Genomic DNA, 25419 nt, shown 5'->3' on the forward strand with positions numbered 1-25419 from the left:
ACTAGCTAAAATAATGATTTAAGTACGATTATAGGTATATCGATCATGAATATTTTATAATATTGTGTAGGTATTATAATACAGTTTGAACCACTATTGTGATATGAAACGAAATTCTATTAAAAAGTATACCTACCTATAACTTTTTGAATGAATAAAATCATGTGATTATTTTTCGAATAGAATATTATTGTTTATAAACTTGCAGTTTTCATATTATACGTATTGGAATAGTAAATATATTTTTATAAAATATTTGATTCTAAGGTGCGAAGTGCTTGACATGTATAGGTAGATATAAAAAAAAATTGTTTTACGCTTTAAACGTTTCAATAATTTCATTATAAATACCGTTAAAAATCAAATGAAAATCCAACTATTGTGTTGTCAAATTAAAGTGTCATTAGCGTTCAACTTGTGTGGTAAAACGTTTAGGATACCTAATTCAATTCTATCTACAGAAATATTTAATGATGTTGGTACTCGTCGGACGTATCATTTATAATGTTTACCTCAAATTTCCATTCGAAACAAAAACGTAAAATATAAAGTACATTTAAATTTATAATACATAAAAAATGAAAATGTGTTTTTTTTTGTGGAATATTTAATGTACCTAATATTTTACGTGAATTGTATTATTATTTATTTTTTATTATTCATGGTTAAGGATCAACAACTATGGTTATTAGCTTACAACGAAATAAATATTAGTCAAATAACAATAAATACATAGAACTCAGTAAATTGCGTTATATTATGTTGATGAGTACAATATGTGATTGAAAGTCTGAAATTTAATATAATTGTCACTTTATATTACAATAGTAAATAATTAAGTGAATATGTTCCGACCGATTCTAAGTACATTTTTACGTTTTTGAAATCGAACCATATAAGAACTAGTAGAAAGTAAAACTCATTATACTCACATATAACTCATTTTTATCGTTGAGGTCATTTTTTAATGTAAAATATATACGTCATACCTAATATATGTGGGGTTTGTGAAGCCCTTTACGTTCGATTTTAATAATTAATATTTCGTCCGTAGAATTTATATGATTATATAAGAGTAATAAACACAATAATATTTTAAACTAAACGTTTAGGTTAATGATATATAGGTTTGTACGGGTGCACAAATGCGCAATGATATTATTGTTGTCTATAATATATTATTTGTTTACCGATCTGCCCGTTTGATGTTATAATATATTATGATGTGATGGTGTTATAAAATATTATTTACTGACCTGCCCGTTTTCGTAATGATCATCTCGGTACCGAGCTCGTTGAACTTGTCCCACAGGTCTTTGGTCTCCAGCCGGCAGCTGACATGCTGCAGCTCTTCCGAGTTGCACCGTTCCTCGAGCACCGGATTCGCTGACGGGGTGGTCGCGGCAACCGATGGAGGCGGCGGACTGGACGTAGACGACGATATGACAATCTCGTCAGCCGGTGAGGCCCGAGACGACCGGACTGTGACCATCGTGTCGCTGCTCAAGCGCCGTTTCCTCAGAGGTTTTCCGTCTGCAAAAGCCGGCACGAGAAATGAAACAACAAATTAAATCATTTTCATTTTCTCGTTTACCGCATACAAGGCGTACTTACACACGTGTATTTTATTTTATATCGGTGCACCCCACCAGGGTACAGACAAACTATCCCTTAACTAGTAGCCTAACCCCTTCCCCCTCCAAAAACAGCCTTCGTTATCGAATAATTGAGTATAGCAAATAAATATGTAATACCTAAATACCAAAAAATATCGATTTAGCTGAACAAAAAATAATATGTAATTAGATCTGACCGTAATTGAGTTCATTCGAGAAAATAATATTAAGAGCATATACCTACTAATAATAATAAATTAGTTTGTAGTAACATTCAACTAATTATAAAATGCTCTAAATCTATATTAGATAGAAGAGAAAAATATTTATGAATTTAAAATCAAAATTCTCAAATTTACCCATATGACACTGGATTTAAAAAAACTTCGGTTCATTGTTTAACAAAGAAAAACTTATACAATTCTGTGATATAATTCTATATTATATTGATACGATTAGTTATTTAATGAAATCGTTATTGAATAGACGTTTTAATGCTATCAAAAGTACTATTGAAATTTTAAATACCTAAGAAATGTAGTGTAACATTGTTTTTTATGATTACAATTATTAATCCACACATGTTAATTTACTGTCATAATATATAGATATTCTACTGTATGGTTAAACAAATAAGAGGTTATTAACGAAATTCTATAAAATATACCGTGTACCTACTTCAAATCAATAACTGCTCTTCATGACTCAATATTAAGTCAATAAACTATTATGAATAGTCAGTGAAAAGGTGAACATAAACCCAAAACAAGTCATAAAACTTGTAAATATATTGACTAATTCAAAATCTATAAATGTTATTCTTCGAAACCACAATGATAATTTTTTATTTTATTTTTTTTGATTTGATTAAAATTAATTGTATACAATTAAATAATGATTATTTAACTAAATACAGGGTAGGTATAAATATATAATATAATATAAACTTAATCGATACCTTTTTATATTTATTATAAATACATTAACGAGCGTGTTGGCCATTGGTTCATTTTTTTTTTTTTTTTATCAAATTGTTCAACACGTATTCGTCAAAATGTTAAACTTACTAATGTAAGCAACAAAAATATAATAATAAAATACAAACTGCATATAATATCTAAGTATAATATTATGTGGTATTATTGTATATTAAGTTATTAATTTGTATTCCAAACGATAGGTATATGTATATGTGGCACTTTGGCAGGTTAAGTTGGCCGTTTGAGAGGTGTATAATTTGTGTAAATTTAAATAAAACTCGTAAATTGTATTATTATTTACTTTTTTCGCTTATATTTGTATTGATCATATATTGTTAATATATATCTATAACGGTTATATTCTGTAATGAAAGCGAGTCAATAAAATAATATCATATAAGCTACATATTGAATCGATGAGTAGTCTAAAGTCTATTCAAATATCATAAAAACCGTAATAATTAATGTAATATATATGTATAACATATAAGTACCTAATCGTTGTGACACGTTGTAAACAAATCAGCCAGTTAAATCATCGTCATGTCAACTTGATATAGAGCAATATAATAATATGCATGAATAATGATTTAATTCCGATACTCAATTATACCTACTATATATATATATATACCCCATGAGAGGTGCACTATGTACATACAGTGCAATTGATATCGAAACAAAACATGGGTATACCTACTATTTTATGCGTCATATTCGAATCAATACTGAAAAAGTTATCTATATAATGTAGGTGCCTACGAGTGAACGGCGGAAATATTATAATATAATATTATCACCGATAATTATCGGCGTTTGAGAAGTCATCGAGTGTATTGAGCTTTGTATTATTTGAATACTACCTATTTGAAATAGCAATCGTAAATTCAAACATGATAAGAGAAAAAAAATTAAAATTTTCCAAGCTCGATTTTCTCGACGACGGCGATTACGGTAGGTATACGTGAAGCCGGATATCCGAGACTATTGTAATTGACAAATATTCGCCTCGAATAGAGTATAGGTACCAATTTGAAAATTTTAAGGATTAGAAACACCTATTTGTTGAAATACAGTATTAATAATTTACAATATTTACACATTAAACTATAAAACATAAGTAACAGTATAGGTACTAATCAATATGTTATTTGATGTATAAGCAATTATACAACCGTTCGATTTGTCCTCACCTTCGTCGTCGTCAGTGGCGGCTGCGGCAACGGCTTGATGGTGACGCCGGCGATGATGGTTATGATGGTGGTGATGAATGTGGTGACGGCGCTGGTCCCGGTCGTCACCGTCGTCAGGCGGAGATGGCGTGGACAACGAGGACGAGGACGACTGCTCGTCGGCGGTGGCCGTCGCGGTGGCTGCGGTAGGCTGCTTTCCCGCGATCGCAGCGGCCGCCGCTACGGCAGCAGCCGCGGCCACGGCACCCTGATCGCGTCGCGCCAGGATGGCGGCCACCGAAAAGTCCGTGGCGCACGGCCGCAGAGTAAAGTTCTGTTCCATCGCCGGAACCATATACCTATACGCCGAACTGCGCGGCTGTATCGCAATGTCTGAAACGGTTCTTCTGCCTCCTTCTATTACGTACCGTGGTTACGGTAGTCGAACGTGAATACCGGACTCAACTGGTACGTTGGACACGACGATGACAGTGTATATCAAATGAGTTTACCACGATCGAAAGTCGCGACAATTGAATAATAGAATTTCGTCTACGCAACAACATCAACAACACTATTGCCTCGCGTTTGTATCATAATGTTATTATTACAATTATCTTGTTGTCATCAACGTTGCAATAATAATTATCATTTCGTTTTCGTATTCGCAATATTACGCATACCTACTGTAGTATTGGCGACGATGAGATGTGTACTGACCTTTGTCGACATTCAATAACATAAATGCATATTATAATTGTTGATCGTATTGTGCGTGCGAGCGCGCGGAGTTTGGCGAAACGCGTGTTAAGTACGACGGACGATAAAAACGGACGCACACGCGCCGCGGGTGACAATCGACGAACCGGCGACCGGTCTCGTGTATGAGTGAGCTGGCCGTCGCCGTCGTCGCAGTCGCAGTTGCAATCGTCGTCGTCGTCGGCGGCGGCGGCGGCGTGCGTCGTACGTTACGCTTGCTGCATGTTCATAAATGCGCTTGTGTGTGCGTGTGCGTGTGTGTGTGTGTGTGTGTTCGTACGTGTTTGTGTGTGTGTGTTGTTCCCCACCCCGCCACCGGTCCGCACAATGGGTTTTTCTGTTACGCCCCGGACCACTCCTCCGGGGACCGCGGTGAATGGGCGGCGCGAAAACTCCACCACCTCCACCTCCACCTCGTGCACCGCCACCTCGTGCACCTCCGTCACGACGACGACGTAGTCATCCACCGGATAACCCGCCGATAGTTCGGCACTGTAATATAGCAAGCCGCCGCCGCCGCCGCGGCTAATAACATCGATCAAACGATTATCATACCGCAATGAAAGCTATATTATATTACTATTATTATTATTATTATTGCTGTGCGCACCATGAACGACGACCCGTATAGTAGTGGCGATAAAAAAAATAACACATCGCCGCCACTAAACACACTACCGTTTAATAGATGGGTATGTGCGTATATATAAAATATTTTATGGCCGCTTTCCGTGAGTGATGTTTAAATGTCACCCGTCACCCAAGTGGAGAGGGGTCACAGCCGCACCACAAAACGTCGCCTTCTTGAAAATTATTTTGAAATTATATGTGACTATACCTAAGAAGTAAAGGTGTACGAATGAGTATTAAGACTTTATTATTGTAATAATAATATAATATGTCTAAAAGTTTAACTATAAGCTCACCGATTTGTGGTTTCGTGGTAAAGTTATAATGACCTGCACTACCCCTGCAATTCCGAGAAAAATCCCTCATGGACTACTATATTTATTATAAATAGCTCTATCACCCGATAACTTATGTATATATAGCCACATATTAGGTATATGTATATTTGTATATTCATAATCCGAATACTTTTACAGCTGATGTCAGTGGCGTACGCAGGATTTTTCAAAGAGGCAGCTTGAACATGAATTAAAATTTTAATAACTATTTTGGTTGTACAATTTCAAAGACTTCTCTACTTTTCTTGTAGGAGAAATACTGCATATTGTATTTGATTAATTTTAGTTTTTTTTTTTTTTGTTCTAAAAATGTCAATAAAATATTATTCGCACGGTCAAAAGGCTTTAAAACCTAACTTAACCCAGGCTGTACAGTGTACCTTGATGAGCAAATAAGCCAAACTTTTAATTTATTAAAGAAACACAAAGTACATTATTGAGCTCTGTCATATCATATAAATGTAGAATAATTGTGTAGTATTGAAGTAAGTTTGATAGAACATAGACAAAATAAAGTTATATGTTTAATATAAGTATATAGAAACTTACTTTATTAATACAATCTACTGCAGTGCTGTTATTATACAGTTCTCCATTTTTTTATATTGGCACAGGGCTACCTTTCTTTCATGACTAGATAATTTTACCCAATTTAAAAATTTTCATACCATATTTCAAAATCTTTGATAGAGCACGGGTCTGCTGGGAACCAAAACAATAAAAATCGACCTTTAAAACCTCGACTACCTCAAGATCCAAGACCTATATTTATCAAATATTAGCACAAATGAAGATCAAATATAATATACTAACCATATCAATCAAAATTACTTAAATTAATACAACTCTTATAATTGTAATTAGATCTAATAGACTTTTAATATCGTGTTCAAGCTGACATATTATAATTAAATTAATTATTTAATAAATAAATAAATCTTTTTAATTTTCAAATTGTTCGATTGTTTTTCATACAATGTCATAAATAGAGAGCCAAATACCAATATTAAATATTCCAAATGATATTTGACAGTGGAATTGTAGTTTTTTATATTTTAATAGTATAATATGATGCAGTATCAAATATTATCTATGCAATTTGAAAGCTATATTTATTTAACATATAATGCAACATAACATGATATTTAATTTAAATTTAAATTATTAAACTTATCGTTTCTACGTATATTATCATATTTAAATAATTATTAGGTACTTAAATTTGAATCTTATAAAATCTAAATAATATTTATTATTCTAAGAAAAATAATAATTTTCATCACTAGAGTATTGCTTATATTGGATTTCTGTTATCAGTTATCTCAATTATTTTTATACATTGAACAACACAACCTAAAACAGTTCTGAAAACCATATTATATTTCTTTATAGGTTTAGTACATAATAATATAATATAATTGGCGTAATATAAACAGCTATAATAATTATAATAATTACTGCGTATTGATTTCTATTTCTATGAATTCTATTTATAGGTACCTATTTATTTTTTTATCAAAAATAATCGATAAAAAAAATTTATATATTCATAAGATTATAGAATAAATAATATTGTTTGCATTAGTCCTCTGACCTCTGTTTAATTGTATAAAACTTACCTTACACTTAAAATATTTTCACAATAAGCCCAGTTGATGGAGGGACACTATGAGAATTTGATTAGCTTGATTAAAAAAAAAACAAAATTCACTAATAATGCAGCGTGGGTTGTAATGTTTAGTCGGCAGTCGATGAGTCGACTATAAGTCACGGAACCTGCAGTTACGTTTTTTCTAATAAATAGGTATTCTTTATTCTCTGTCTGCCAAAGTGTAAGTACCTACCTATACGTTCAACCTAGTTACTATACCGCCTAAATAGGAATTTTGAAATAGTTGCAAGCCATCACATATGGGTGCTATCGACTTTATAATATTTATATGAGCATCTTTCGGTAAGGGTAGTTCTCGAGAGCGATCACCAGCATATATTAAAATGTGTGTAAAGTGTGAATGATGTGCAGTGTCAAACATCAATTTCAGCTATTTGAAAATTGCACAAATATTTTGGAACAATTTTTCTGACAACAATATAGCATTTTAGACAACTTAAAGCTTGTATGAATTTCTGCCCTCACACCACCTTTGAAGACTATCTACTGGTTTATTCAAAAACATATACTTACCTAAACCAAACGGAACCCTTAAGAAACAATTTTTTAAACATTTCAAACTAACACTTTTGATTATTTTTTATGAACTATATAAGTTTCAGTACCTCTTTGAATAATTAATACTTATATATACCGACTATATCAATATTTAATTTATACGCTGCTGAAGATGACAGTCAACCGTTAAATAAATGATAAAAACAATAGTAATAATAATAATAATAACAGCAAAAATAATTTTGTTGTCCACAATAATATATATAAATAAATAAAAAATCGAGCATGTTGCAATAGTACACGCAGATGGAGTGAAACTTATTCTTTACAGAGGGTAATATGAAAAAAGGGTTCATAAAAATCAAATATTAAATCTGAAATGGAAAAAAAAATTTCATATATAGAAACCTTAGGGTTCAAACAGACGACTGGATTTCTCCAGCCGACGTCGTTCCGTCCGATTTTTTTTTTAAATATATAGAGTTAGATTGTATAGTAAACAGACAATGACAATTTTTTTCGGTCGGCCATTTTGAAAATTAAGTATGAAATATTTTATTTTTATATATAAGATTTATAATGTTATAAATAACATTTTATACTATTTATAATATCATAACTACTGGGTTGTAGAGTGTAATACTACTTAAATAGCCAACGCGTTGGTAATAACATTATAGTTACAGTATAATAGCCATAGGGCATAGGCAATATACGCGTAGGTATAATTCATTGGAGAACTATTGAGTTTTGTGTACCTATTATACGCAAATAATGTGTATAGTAAAGACATACAATTATACTAAATGCATAAAAAATGCATTTAAGTATAAAAAAATTAAACCGCATTATGCGTTATATTCTGATATTAATTACACTGTACGCGTATAGGTATATACTACTGTCTGCAATAAGTATACTCGAATTGTAAGTATCATATTAAATAATAAATGTGTATATTAAATATCTTATACATGACTAGTAAAGAATGAAAAGAAAAATAACATCTAAATTAAAATGGTTTTTATATAGTCCACATAATTACTATTTAATGTTAAAATTAATAAATGGAGAGAGTAAGAACTTTATTTATTTATTTTTGTTCTTGTTAAATTACTTGCAAAAATAATCGTTATAGCGCCATCAGTGAGTAGTGACATAATGTTTTAAGCCGAGAGAGTTTTAACATTTTAACTGCTATTACCGAATTTATTCAGAGTTCATTATTATCCATCATTAGTGTACATTATATAATATATTATGAAGACTTAATCCTTTAAAATAAATTGACTACAAGAATCTCAAAATTAAACTTGAAAATACAATAAGTTTTCAGGACGTAAAATTCCATCTCAAAAAGTACATATAAACTTGTCAATATTAAGTTCAAAGAACGTCATGCCTTTTTGGAGGATGTAAAACAACTAAATAAAATAATAAATAATACATCTATAAAGTATAAATATTTATTATATTTTAATTTAATTGTTTTTTTTTATAACCTATATCAACTATCAAGGCATGAAATTCATTAAGTATTTGTACCTATGTATTTTTTGATTAATATTTATTTTTACGTCTTGAGACTTGAAAACTTAATATTGCCATATTATTGTGTTTAAGATACTATTAATAAAATAATTGTGTGAATCCCTTAGAATGACATTATTTAATATGTTCGAATAATTTTATTTAAACATATTTTTAAAAAGCCTTCCATCGAATCAATTCTCGTTTATTGATTTTACAACTTACAACTATCAGATTCTTAATCCAATATTTTTTATACTTAATATTAACATCACGCTTAGTCAATTTATATATTATTATGTGCACGATTTTTATTTTTCATGACAATATTTTAGGTCGTATTAATAATTCTAGTTTTCTGACGTGAATGTCGTAACAATATAATACAATGTTCGTTGTAAGAGAAATACGTTCTCTTGAATGGTATGTATATATAGTATATAATAACATTATAATATTATAATATCGCCACTCGAACGAGAATCACCAAACTTACAGCCGGCACGCGTTCTATCGGAGGTCACCCCAGCGCATAATATATTATGTTATATTATTATACATACAATTCAATATATTTCAATATAACAATAATGTTATACGTACCTCTTATATTATGATGAGATCGCAATGTTTTTCAGCGGGGGTGGTTTGTTGTCGTACGTCCGGACAGCTCACCACTTGGCCAAGTGATACACGACCTTTTTCTGCGAAAAAGCAAGTCGATGTAAATCGTATATACGCATATTACGCGTTATTGTGGATATCATAATATTATATACAATAACGCACGTGTGTATATAGGATACGTTGTCGTCGTAAAATCGGAATTGATAAAATATATAAATGATCGTTTTTTTTTTTTTTTTGGTGGTCAACCACCACGACACGGGTTAGAGAATAATAATGTTCGCGTTACGTTTGAAAAGGTATTTCAAACATATTATAATATGAAATTGTATATTATATTTACAACACAATTCAGCCGGCGCGGGCGTATATTCACCAGTCTCACAATATATATAGTCATAATCTTGTGGGAGGGGGAGTTTCCCGCTGACATTTTATAGTTGGAGCAAAAATATTATTTTGTCCTTCCATCCTATTTTATGCTCTAATTAATTGAATTTTTTAAGCATATAATTATATATAGCTTGTACTAGTTGTACTGCTTGAGCTTGAAATGATTGAATATTAATTTTCTGAATGGAGTTTATTTAAAATGTAAATTGACACAATCAATACCTCAAAATATTGTTTTACTAAGTCATCACGATCTCAAATAATATAAAAATATTTCCAAAATATTCATATTTTTGAGACAGTGAGTGTTAATCTTTAAAGTAATCAATTTGCATACCTACCAAATATTGTAATAGGAACAGTATAACTCACTTAATCCGCCCTTGCTTATAAAGATGCTTTACTGCGTTCAACGATATTTTCCGTTGGCTCCTAGGTATTTACTAATTTACTATACTGCCTGGTAAATGCTCACATAAGATGTTATTTTTATTTGGTCCTTCGAATAACTTTTAAGTTGGTTTTACTGTATACAAGTTACTTATATTTTAATTTAGAACATAGAAGACCTGTTTATAATTATTATAATAACAAACATGTTTCTAAAAAAATAAAACTCATTTTTTATTGTTTGTTTGAATAAAATTGTATACTACCATGATACACCTAATGTTGTGAAAACAATAAATAGTGTTTCATATTATTAATAGTGATATTTTTATTATATTTTTAAATAAATAAATTAGGTACATATATTGTAGGTAACGTTAGATAATAATATACTAATATAATAGATTAGCACGTCATATGACGTATTATTATAATCTGTGATAACTGTTATTGTTGTAGTGGATATTATATGCAAGCATATATAAGGCTATATATCAATATACACATCAAATGTAATATTATCTACCCAGGTATAATACCTATATAAGTAATTTAACCGATATGAATTGTTAATTAATTTATATAATAATTATTCGAAAACTGTTAATAACATAATTAAAAAATAATACAACTTTATTTTATAGTTCTCGTGTACTATCAATAATAATAATAATTATCATACTAATAATCATTAATATTGTATCATTATAAATATTGTAACTGTTGAGCCATAATAGTCGTTGACTGAAGGCTAATAAAAAAAAAAAAAAAAAATAAATAAATAAATAAATAAATAATCATTAATTTGTTTTGACGATTAACGAAAATCGTAGGTTACAGTAAGGTCGTGACAATATGCATAGTATAAACAGTGTTGGGATTAGATAAGTACTTTTTTATCTTGATAAAGATAAAGATAACAGGACAAAAATGTATCTAGATAAAGATAAAAGATAAATAAATTATTATCTAGATAAAAAAGATAAATTTTTTAACACATTGAAATCCAAAACATTTTAAGAGTACACCTTTGATACTACTTAGACACTTAGTACTTCAATATTATATAAACACCGGCTATATGTGTAAATTAATGTTAGCAGTATACATTATTATTAATAAATAACTATCATCATCATAAAAACAAATTGCAAATAAAATGGTAAATGCACTAATCGATACAACTGATCAAACTCAGGGAAATAAAAAACACAATTTTAAACTGGCAAGACCCGATTCTCAGCTGCAGGAAAGAAAAAAATTATAATCAATCGCCTCCGAATAGGCCACATATAAGGCTGACTAACAAGTTCTTTATGTCCAACGAGAATAGCCTCTTCAATGCATATAGTCTGTGGGGTTACCCTTACAGTAAAATCTCGGGCAGACAAAAAGCGTATGCTCGCAACAGTGTCATCGGGATCGACGCAGAATTATACGCAAATACGCAGAGCATACTAATGGAGGGCATTAAGCGTATAATTTGAATAATATAATTAAAATCATTACGTGTTTCTATCTGAAAAGTATAATATTACTAATTATATTATTCATTAAAGTTTGATAACTTGTAGAAGTTGTATGAGTAGGTCCTAATTACCTAATAAGTAATATACTGTATTATATCTAAAAGTGTAAATTTAAATTCAGACATATCTGAAATTCTGATATATAGTATCATAACAGGGGTGGTCTCAACGAGGCTCGCGAGCCGCATGCGGCTCTTAATTCAGTTAAATCAATTTTGTGGGCTCTTGAACCAAACATAGATTAAAATTAAAAGTAAATAAATGTTCCTTCATTTGATTTAAAATGAAAAATGTATCATTATTTTATAAACATTGCTTTACAATGTGTGGCTTACCTCGAATTAACTTTATACATTTGCGGCTCCCAAATTTAAGGTTAGTGGCCACCCCTAGTATATAACTATAATTTAAAATTCTGAAAAAATCATCTAACAAACAATTTACAATGAAAAGTATACATTATAATATTATGTGTATAGTTATTTTATTTTATCTATTTATTTAATTGCTGTCTAGTATTCCCATAATTATATCCTTATTATATTTGAGTAAAGGTCGTACACTAGGCAATCCACAATCCATATATTCTATCGTCTATCACCTATACGAGTACATCGCGGTTTTTCAAAAGTGAACCGTACTGCACTGAAGATTCTCGTTATTAACTTTTTGGACAAGCGATACCACATTTAAATATAATAAAATATTATTTAGACACTCAGACGCATCGATCGAATATAATATAAATCTGTGATTTTTTTTTTTTAACATTTAGATATATGTTATATTTATTCCCGTATAGAAATAATATAAAATAATATAATAAAATGTCCGCGATTTAAAATGTAACTTTTGTTGGTATAAATCGTCTATATCCAAATGACATACACATTACATTTTATTTGCTATATGAATTGTTTTTATTTGCAGTAGCAGCAGAGCACAATAATATAAAATCATAACTTTTGGTTCTCATCAATAACTAGTTTATCCAGTTTGCATAATAACTCTATGCAAATTCGTTTTACCCTATCTTTTGCGGTCGTTCTACAATTGATTAAAAAAGAGGGGACAAAATATGAAATACGTAACCCGCTATAGTATAAGTTATTAAAAATATATTGCCTGTTCGTTTTGTCCAATCCAAAACGGAATAGGTAATCATATCGTATCGATCTTAAATACAATAAATTTTAACCACACATATAATAATTATTTTAAGTTTAAATACGACTGTACTCCCATTAATATCTATAAATACTATGCTTGTATAAGTATAGCTAGGGCATGTTTGTATAATATGTCCGTTGAACACGTCGGTAAAAAAATAATAAAATCGTAAAATTAAATAGCTGGACGCTAACGGCTAACGTTTAGACACATTAACTCAAAATCCAACACGTTTGGGTACATGGAATAAAAGGTGTTTTATAATTTTACCTGGTAAATCAGAAAACATTTGGATACAGTGAACACACATCATTCAATAGATTTTCGTTTGTGTATAATGATTTTGGAACATAATACTGCAGTATTATTACTATAATATTATAATATACTATAAAATAAAATAAAAACAAAAATAACATAGTAACTCTTGTACAATAATAATAAAAAAATATATATGTGATTATATTATAATTATATGTGACAATATGTGTGAAATTTGCATTGTTATATTTTTTTGTTTTCACTGTTATTTTTTATTATTTTTTTTTCATGAAGTCAATTTAATGATAATTGATAGAGTATACTTTCGATACTCGGGGTTTTATCATACATGCAGCGTTACCTTTACAGTTATGCTCGATATCTATAGATTATTATGTGCTAAGATATTAAGTTATATATTATAAGAATAACTTGTATGAACTATATATATGTAATTAAATAAATAACAATTAATAAATAAACAGAGTGTTAAATAATATATTCATCATAAAGTATACAATATATATTATCAGTGCAAAAATTATATATTAACATGATCTATCCTATTTTAATATAATCCTTGGATCTTTAATCAAACCGATCGTAGTGGCATGTGCGTACCACACAGCATTTTTTATTTTAAACGATTAAATAAATATTTATTTTGAATTGAAATTTAAATATTTAAAATTAAAAGTTAATTCTACTTTAATATATATTTTATTTTCTTAGTTAATTTTAAAATATTTAACAATAAATAATAATTATTTAATTATAAATATTTTATTTTCAATAAAAATTTTATAATTTAATAATTTATATATTTAAAATTTATTTAATAATACCTATAAGATTAGACCTATAATAAAAAATAATCAAATTAATTACTTAATTTTTATCGTTTAATATTAATAAGAATAAAATGTTTAATTATTATTAATGTCAGTTGTTAATTTAATATTTATTTAACATTTGTTTTCCTGGTATTCAATGTAAGTTAAGTTTGATGGTACATTTATTAACCATTGCAAAATCACAAATAAATATAAATTTATTAGTTATTATTTCTATCTATTAAATAGGTATTAATTTTTGATTTTGATTAATAATTATCCAAAGCGGTCAATAAATATTTAATAGAAATTAGGTAATATATAAAAATTTATTATCAATGAAAATCTTATAATTTATTGATCATTAGATATTTTTTTGAAATATTTATTTAACTTTGTATACACATATCATTGCTGTGTTGGATATATCTTTATGATTTCTCAAATTGAAGTTTCTAGTGAACGATTTGTCACACATATCGCAATCGTACGGTTTTTCGCCAGTGTGTGAACGTCGATGTATTGTCAAGTAGCCTTTTTGGGTAAATGATTTGTCACACACATCGCACCTAAACGGTTTTTCGCCAGTGTGTGTGCGTCGATGTACTGTCAAGGTGCTACGTTCGCTAAAAGATTTCTCACACACATCGCACCTATACGGTTTTTCTCCAGTGTGTGTACGTCGATGTATTGTCAAGTAGCTTTTTTGGGTAAATGATTTGTCACACACATCGCACCTATACGGTTTTTCGCCAGTGTGTATACGTTGATGTACTGTCAATTTGCTATGTTGGCTGAATGATTTGTCACACACATCGCACTCGTATAGTTTTTCACCAGGGCGTGTGCGTCGATAAATTTTCAAATCATCATTTGGGTTGAACGATTTGTCACAGGGATTGCATTGGTAATTTTTCTTATTCATTTTTTGGTCGGAGTGATGGCAGGCTACTTCTATTTGTACACAATTTTTTAAATATTTATTTGTTTTTTCGTATATCTATTTGGTAACTAAACACATTTTTGCTTATGATCGATTAGACATTATTTACTACACCAGATTTTCAAGCCAGTATTTGATTAAGTATTTTTTAATATTAAATAAAGTATAATATTATGGTTTTACGTATTATTAATTTATATTAAATTTTATAATAATACCTGATTCCCATGCACTTCATTGCAGGTTAAAATACAAATTGTAGATTTCGTCAATAAAATCTATATTTGAATAATTTTCATAAGTACTTGTCAGGGCTTCAAACCGTTATGGATTGTGTGGCTAATGGTTTTAGTTCATATACTATTTTTTGGATTTTAAAACTGTTTAATATTGATTTCGTATTTTATAGTTTTTTAAACTGGTTAATTTTGTTATTAAAAATATATATATATATATTTATAACAACTTAATACCTCAGACAATATGCCGTCATAATTATGAAATAATTAATTAGAAAAATCAACTATTGTTAAACATCCATAAAAAACTAAAAAAGACATATTATACTTTCATACACATTTTTAAGTTTTAATTTTTAATCACAATATTGTATGATCATATTACACGTCATACTATACGCGTGATCTAGTGCGCTTTAATAATTTTCAGTGTTATATCCAAATTATTTTATTATAATAAATATCTTAATGGGAATTTTCAATTTACTAAAACAAAAATATGGGTTTAAAGTTGAAAATATTCATATGATGTCATCGGTCAACGTTAAAAATATTAATATCAATACGTAAATAAAATAAGATGTTAATCGATTTAAAATTTTTTAAATTGTGATAAAACGGACCTTACATAATTCAAAGAGAATTTTCGTAACAGAAACGAAACTTTTAGAAAGTCTTATATATTTTATAAAGGTGCCAAAATATTAGTTTAAACACTTTACTATAGATAAAATGTACATATAATTAACATTAAAATATATGCTGCATTATGATAATCGTTACAGATAAATTTTTGTTACCAAAAAAACGTAATTTAACGATAACCGGATAACTATAATAGTATAAATTATAATAATAGATCCATTATAGAATTCGAGATAATATAAACAAATGTGCGTGTATGATTGTCCAAAAAAGTGGTCCAGAAGACAACATGTGAACTTCGATAGGCGAGATAACAATAAAAGTATCTATTTTTACGATACAATGCGTTTATTTTATGCATATCACTAAACTTATTCCAAAATTAATTCTATATTATTTAATATTAACTTATATAATTTATATGATTATAATGTTATAATTTATTACTCTTATACATTTATTATGTATTATATGGTCTATACTTCACATATTAGCCATATACTCGTAAGTTAACCGAATATGTACTAAAAATATAGGGCAGCGTAAATTTAATATTGGTATTGTTTATTATGAAAAGACGTCGGTTAAAAAAAATGCCTAAGAGCAATGTAAAATACTATTGCGATAATGTTGCAGTCTAATGTCTAATCATATTTGATATCATTGAAAAAATGCTTATATAAATTGTAATTTCTGAATATTGAAATGTCATATTGCTGTCAATTTAGTACAAATATAATAATACATGCAATAGTATTATGATTTATGATAAAATGTAATACTTTAAAGAGTTAAGATTTAAAATATTAATGTCTCTCAAATATTATCATTACATATTCTATATCAATGTATCAAACCTTTCGGTAGAAAAACAAGGAAGTCGGTATCGATGATTATCAATAAACTCGATGGTCTAACCCTGTGTAAAAAGTGCATCTGGATAATGAACTACAATAATATATTATAAATTCGGTATATCTGATCATTTGCGATTAGACTTATTGTTTGTGAACTAGGCGCTACTGGTTAGTGCCGGTAAATATGTTTTCTAGAACATTGAAAATTATTTATTATGACAAGTTAACATTTAAAATTATATAAGTACTTTTTCCAGTATAGCTGAGACAACTGAGTATAGGCAGATTTATGGCAAATAGTAAGTGACTTTATCACCCAAGTGATGAAAAAGAAAGAGGAAGAAGAAAGGAGGCTCCAATCAACCCTAACCATCTAGGCGAGAAACGGCAAGTCAGGGACGGCGGTCTCCGGTCATCTAACACCCCAAAGAAACCAAAAATGATAACAGTTATTTATAAGTTTAACCATTGTAGTCCAAAAACGCAGGGCGGTTAGAGGCCGCCACCACTCTTATGTACTCCAAAGCCAATTTGTGTTGTTTTTCATACCTTGTAAAATGTTTTTGTTTTTATTCAACACAATAAACGATTGCGGCTGAGGGGTGAATGATTGACGTCAATGGCACCCTCAGCTGTCGATTGTCAATGGAAAAAAAAGTATTTGCTTATTAAAAATATTATAATGTAGGTAATACCACTAATACCTATATATTATAACATGTACAGAATTTTTTTTCGAATAATTAAAAATGTTTTTTATTTAATTAACGATATTTGAAATAATAATGCGTTATACATTTTAAGAATTTACCTACTAATCAAAAATAATGTCTTTATTACATTTTGGTTATTTGGTAAAATTCAAAATAAAAACAAAATATACTTACATAAAATATTGCACAATATATTACACAATATACATATATAATATTATTATGAGGCATCGTGTTTTCACCACCATTGTTGTCTGAGAATGTTTTTTTTTCAAATAGCGAATTCCCGTATATATGCACAGATAGTGACCTAGTTCGGAATATATCCATATACCTATATCCTCAGTATTATATATAACAACATAATACCCGTCGCAATGGCTGCAACGGCGTACATAAAATAATAATAATAATAATATGATCGTCGGTGTATATATATTACATACATTATGCAGTATATACACTCGCATATATACAGAGAAGACGACGTGATATGGAGTGAAACAACCACGACGAAGGGATATCGGGTGGGCGGCTATCGAGTGAGAAGTTGCATAGTGGCGGGGAACAAGGGGTCGTCGGAGATGGCGATAAGACGATACTGAAAGGACTCGGAAAGCCGATGTAGGACGAGAGACTCGTAAAAACGAATAGGGTTATTGCTCCCAGTCGGGCAATATGCAGGACACCACAGCGGCCAAAGGAGATCGGCGGCGATGCGTTTCGCGAACGCCATTGGATCGAGTGCATGTCGGAGGCGGCAGAGATTCGTAGGGGTGGCAGGGTGTACGAGGACGAGAATAAGGAGAGAAAGGGAGAAAGGGAGAGAGAGACGAAGATAAAAGTTATATGGTCTACACTGATGTGTCGAGGAACATAACCGTTTGGTACGGACGGCGCAACATCCACAGCCATACAGTCGTTATCTCTACGTCCGCTGATATATAGGGTTAGGTTAGGTTATATACTATATAGGGTATTTAGATAAAACAAGCGTACGCAGACACTCTTTCGTGGTCGTGGAGACCGTCTGTATATACCAGAAACCATGTGAACATATATATATATATATATATGTGTGTGTGTGTGTACACGATGATTTCCATTATACTGCACCGCCAAAGGGTTTTCCAGAATTTGTCGTCCTCGATCGCCGTCGATATAATATTATTATACAAGCCGACATTGCTTTTTATTACCCGTGCGCGTTCATGGTCTCCGCAGCATCCGGGATTATACAAATTTATATATATATATTGTACAGTGTATAGTGTATGGTTTACTGCACAAGCGTCTTCCGAGAAAAACGACAGCATAATATATTTATACATGTATAGACTATGTACGTTTGCGTGTGTTTATGATGGCACGACAACATAATCTCTTCGCAGAACACAACACTATTATTATTGATATTATTAAATTATTATTTATTTTAATAATATATATATATATATACAGCCTGTATAATACAGGGTAGGTATAGGACGCTTTATAGCGTTTTGATTTTGAACTATGTCTATCCTATCAGATGAATGCCTATAGGAAATCTTAAAATAAAAGATGTACAATTTATAAGGAAGGTCTATAAAAATAAAGGCGTTATCAATTTAATTATGAGTTAAAATAAAATTCAAGGTGGTGTAACAATTATAATAATATGTTACATGATACCTAAGTATATGTACTACAGTACTACTCGTCTACACACTTAACATTATGTACGATTAATTGCTGACCAATACAATAATATTAACACACACTCATATAATTGTAAGGCCTATGGTCAATACACACCATGTATGAAGTAAGTTAGTTCACTGTATACCTTAGACCTCAACACTCAATAAATATGGAACTCCGTATAACTACGATACAGTCAAATTGTTGGATAGAATATAATTTATATAGCTTGTGAGTATTATTATTTGTAAGTGTTTAATCTATAATAAAACTTAATGATAATTGAAACGTAATCCTAGTTATTTAAATATATTTAAGATCCTGTTAAGGTGTATGATCGCATGGCAGTAAATGTTGACAGTCACCGGCGTATGTTGACATTCACTAATCATTTTGGTGAATGTCATCAATTATTTCAAATATCTCACAATGTGGACATTTACCAGTATTTGTTGACATGCGCAATAGTTATTTAGTGAATGTTGACATGTGTGACAACGACAACATATTATATAATAAAATAGATAGCTAATAAATTCATAAATAAATATAGTTGAACAAATTAATTTTTTAATATTTAAGTTTAGCTAGCATATTATGCTTTATTAAGTTTTATTTATTATTTACAACATGGTAAACTATCGTGGCATTTACTGTTACAAAGTATTCCCCCATTCTTACAATTACATTTTTTTGTATTATATTTTTTTTTACAATTGCATGGTATATAACCTTGGCCACTACTTTTGGAAGCAGCTGTCGATACCTGTTTCAAAGACATTGTCTTATCGGATAAAACGTCATATAACGATATCAATTTTTCTTTGCTCACTGCAAATTGATTTCGAGTGTACAGCTGACTGATAATCCCATATTTTGTTCCTAATTTGTAGAAGTAATAATAAAATAAAAATAAATAAATAATAAAAATAAAATAAAAATAAAAATAAATAACTATACAAAAATACCTTTTACATACATAGTGCTTCAAGTGTGGTCAACATTTACCAAACACTGACTGTAAATGTCAACAATCACTACGGATTTTGGTATATGTCAACCTACACCGATGACTGTCAACATTCGCCTACTGCGGTCATACATCTTAACATATATATATATGCCCCTGGCTACGGTAATAGAGTCCTACGACTCTCACTGGATATCTTATATTTAACTGGTCGTTCTCCCGACCACGTTACAGGGGTAAATGCCTAAGTGGCCACCAAGGAAATCTGAAACGTACATTTCCCCAGCCCCACCCATATCAAATTTTCCAAATTTTTCTACGCCAATATTTAGCACATCATTTGCACGAATTTGTACGGCACCGGTTTACCCGGAAAATTCAATTTTCTATGGGTGGGGCTGGGGAAACGTTTCTCCCGCCCCACCCACCCGGGAAAACAACTTTTTCCAAAATGTTGGAACCTTTTTACATCTGTGAATGCCAGCTACTTCTTACGAACAAGCACCAATGTTGGACCAACACAATAATTCTGTTTTTTTTTTCGAAAAATTCATTATTGTCAACATAAATATCTTCTATGGTGAAAATCAGTTTGTTTTATTTAATTTTTGAAAAAATAATTCATTAGTAGAATTTATTTAATTGGAAAATTCTAAAAAAAAAAAATATTTATGGTAAATACTCCTCCAATTATTTACAACATCATTGAATCAGAGAAATAACGTGTTGTATGTTTTCACGTAGCATTAATGCATGATACATTTATCTTAAAAATTCTTACTGATTTTATTTGTATAATATGTATTAATACATCGGCTCCGCTAAACACGTTCGACGTTCGTGTGTTGGCCTATGAATTTATAGTTTTTGAAATATAAAAGCGTTAACATAAGTTAAATAATTATAATTTATATTATACATTTCTCACATAACTAATAAATATCACTATTCACTATAAATAAATACATATTATTTTCTTTAATTTATTAGTATGTTAAAAATCGTGTATAATAAGGTAAATATTGCAAGATTTTCCAGTTAATCGTTAAAGATGTAATTCATTTATAACAATATTAAAGGTTGAAGCTATTAAAAATGTAAAATAAAAACATTATTCATATAAAATTACTCATTTTAATCTTTATTGTTTTATAAATACATTGTATTTAAAAGTTGAAACAGGTTAGGTTAGGTAAGACTTATTGAGTAGATACGTGACCTTATAAAAGTTATTTGAAATCATTTCAATCAATTTTCAATTATCAAATTAATTTAATTTAAATATTAAGAGGACGCTACACCCGCAAGTGTTGTCTCCGTCTTACAAACGTATAACATAGCAAAATCTGTTTAGCGCGGGACAACTGTTCTCCCTCAATATTTATAATAGAATTTTCAAAATTTCACAACGCATAGGTAAGAACTTTATCTGTGTCATAGCATCGTTATTTTTTTGATAGCACAAACCAATAATTTTAAGTAATTTAATGAAAAAATAAAAAATAAATGTATTTTCTTAAGCTTATAACTTTGATTATATTTATGTTATCAAAAAATAACGACGCTATGACACAGATAAAGTTCTTACCTATGCGTTGTGAAATTTTGAAAATTCTATTATAAATATTGAGGGAGAACGGTTGTCCCGCGCTAAACAGATTTTGCTATGTTATACGTTTGTAAGACGGAGACAACACATGCGGGTGTAGCAAATTGGCGTCCTCTTAATATAAATTATATTATAATAATTTAAACATTTTATTGCGCCAAATATTGAATCAATGAGATTAGTGAGATTATCGTATTTTCGTATCGTTATTGATGTGCGGATTGGTAATGTCCACAGGACTATATACATATAGAGATGTATATGGAGAGATTCTATTTTTATTTATTAAACATAATATTATTTATAAATATCACGGAAATTTTTTTTCCGTGTCGATTTTTGTTGTCATTAATTAAATATTGTAAACTGCATGCACTAAACATCAGCCAAATAGTTGTTAATTTAATAATTTCAAATTAAAAAGTTATTGTTATTGTACCCCAAACATTAAGAACTAAAAAGTTACTTATACAGGGTGATTCTTTTATCAAACAACACTCCACAATTAATTAATATAGAAAGTGATGTTTGATAAAAGAATCACTCTGTATATTCAGAGACTACCTATACAGAAATATATAAATATAATATAGTGTAAATAAATATTATTCAACTGTTAACGGGTTAAAATATCCTTAAAAATATATATAAGTAGAACATTTTTCAGTAGAAAAAAAACATTCACTTATGCGTCACTGAAATTTAGTTGTTGCAAAACGTCCACTAAAACCAAAATTTTATATAAACCATAAAATCAAAGTGTAAACTCATCATTAAAAACAACTATTAAAAGTAATAGAATACATTAAATTTGTTAAATCCCTTTTTCCAATTTATAAGTTTTTATAAATACTTGATCAATATTACCACATCCAAAATTTTGAAAGCAAAAACAAAATGCAGCATTTTGTTCTCAGCTGGACTCGAGTCAAGAGTATTCTTTTAAATATATTGCACTAAAACAACTTTTTTATTGTTGGTGCCAAAATTTTTGCCAACATTTTTTCTCCCTGCATACTCAAAATAAATAATATAGCTAAACCTGAAATTTGTTTTATGGACTAACTTGTTCAAAATGGCACAAAAAAAAAAAGTAATAAACATATAAATATTTTATGTATTAAATGACTAGCTAACTGTTAATTAATATAATGTTAGTAAATAATTACAAATTACATATAAAATCGGCTTTACAGTACCAGTTTCTTTGTTTCCCAAATCGCTCACACATCATGAGTACCTTTATTTAATACTCTCTGAATAAATGTTCTTAATGATTTGCCCAGTTTCCGATATTGTTGATTGTGCAACTTTATTTGGATTAGGTAACTTTATTATTGGAATTATTAAAAAAACCTGTTAAATAAATATTAATTAAAAACAAAGAAACGTTTCCCCGGCCCCACCCATAGAAAATTGAATTTTCCGGGTAAACCGGTGCCGTACAAATTCCGGAAAAGGTCGTACAAATTCGTACAAATGATGTGCTAAATATTGGCATAGAAAAATTTGAAAAATTTGATATGGGTGGGGCTGGGGAAATGTACGTAAATCTGAATATTTAGGCTGGCCCGATTGCTAACTGAGTTGCTTAAATCAAAATAAGCTGGTAGATTGGCTTATGATTTTTTTTTTTTTAATTTAGAAAATTAATTAGAATCTTATTCTTATAGTTTATATAAGTTAGATTACCTAGATATAATAATAACTGAAGTAAAATATTATAACCAGTATGACCAATATCAATTATAATTAGTGTAATAAACCACTAACTTTTGATTAGTAGATATAAAAGGGTGATTTTCGTGTAGACGACTGTAATCATATATTAATAATGTTAATTTCATTTAGATATATACCTTGAATATATACATATATATTTATTTTTTTTGTTTTTTTACATGAACATTATAATATTATATAGGTGAGATTAGGTTTAGGTTTTATTATAATAATAAAGGAGGCTTAAGGCCTTGTTCACTCCACTCTTTGTCCATAAAAATATTAGCTTAATCTCTTATGAATGTCTTCGAGCCATTTACGTTTAAGTCATGAGATGGGTTGTTAAATAGTGTTGGAAAAATCAAAGAAAGGTAGGATATAAGTGGGCTAGGATGATTTAAAGTGTTATTATTGCATATATTGCTATACACTATATTATATTATTTAGTATGAGGCTAGAGCAACATTTTTGGAATTTTTGGTCTTAAGATCTGTGTGTAAGTTAGGATGTAGGTAATGTAATTTAATGTAAGTTAATGTAGGTACTTAAGCTTTACTTTGGTGATGAGATTTAGGAATATTGATTTGAATAACTAAAATATACTTATACATTAGCTACATTCCTACATCACATTATATGTATATAGTTGGATAATTTAATGATGTATAGCGAATGCAAATATAAACATTCATTGAAAATTTAATGTAGGTATCTACGGTAATTTGTTTGAGAATAACATCAAAATCCAAAATCGATTTTGTCAAAAACCGATTTTTCTTAAAAATGCCCGTTTTCGATTTTTTGTTTTTCTCGGCGTTTTTGAAAACTACATGGAATTTTAAATTTTGACCTCCCCAACTAGATTCAAATTCCGCCGAAAAAGCTGCTGAAGTTGAAAATCGAAGCATTATATCGACTATTTAACAAAAAAAAAAAAAACACCCACATTATTATAAAATTAATACATTCATCGCTCCGCTCAGCATAGGCGTAATAGAATGGTGAGGGCTAAGGTGGCTATAGCACCACCCCCTAGGATTCTAGTAAAAACTCAGAAATAGTAAAATAAACGAAAATATATTATATTAATGTTAATATAAGGTTTTTGTTTTTAGAATGTTTTATGTATTAATAAAAACCAACTTAAAGCTGAAATGCTAATTATGAAGAACTGTATTGATAAAGATGATTTTGACATAGCTATGCTATTGTATCAGAAATCAACAAAAACATTTTTACAAATTTATATAAGCTTTCACAAGAAGCACTTAAAATGCCAGTAAGTTCTGCTTCTTGTGAAAGATAATTTTCAGTAATGCGGCTACGAAATTCTATGACTACCGATAGATTTTCAAATCTATTGTTATTTCATATTGAAAGGGACTTGCTAATAATATTAAATCTGCAGAGGTTCTTATTTTCTTAGTAGGTATATTTGTCCAAAAAAGCAGGCGTTTAAACCTTCGAATATAGTAAACATTTCCCATTAAAATTTTTTTTTTATATTCAAATACAAAATATGTATTTGATAATAATACAATATATATTATATTATTTATTTATATTTTACTTAATAATCTGCTTCTTTAGTACTTTTTATATTTTGCTCCTTTACATTATTCTATAGTTAAATTCGTAA

The 25419-nt window shown here is 29.4% G+C and overlaps 2 protein-coding genes across 2 annotated transcripts in view; one reads left to right on the forward strand and one right to left on the reverse strand.

Annotated features, from left to right (window-relative positions):
- The window catches only part of LOC107170977 (uncharacterized), a 65026-nt gene extending 60350 nt beyond the window's left edge, over positions 1–4676 (reverse strand). The window contains exons 1-2 of the mRNA XM_089216089.1: positions 3790–4676; positions 1257–1533 (exon numbers count right to left, since the gene is read on the reverse strand). Of these exons, the coding sequence (XP_089072215.1) occupies positions 1257–1533; positions 3790–4123 (611 nt within the window). The 5' untranslated portion in view covers positions 4124–4676. The remainder of the gene's footprint in view (positions 1–1256; positions 1534–3789) is intronic.
- Positions 1–25419, forward strand: part of LOC107162340 (uncharacterized) — a 148686-nt gene that overhangs the window by 108894 nt on the left and 14373 nt on the right. The gene's annotated exons all lie outside the window — the stretch shown is intronic.

The sequence above is a fragment of the Diuraphis noxia genome, unplaced genomic scaffold (genome assembly GCF_037042655.1).
Source record: "Diuraphis noxia isolate RWA-SAM2 unplaced genomic scaffold, SU_Dnox_SAM2 contig0001, whole genome shotgun sequence".
Lineage (NCBI taxonomy): Eukaryota > Metazoa > Arthropoda > Insecta > Hemiptera > Aphididae > Diuraphis > Diuraphis noxia.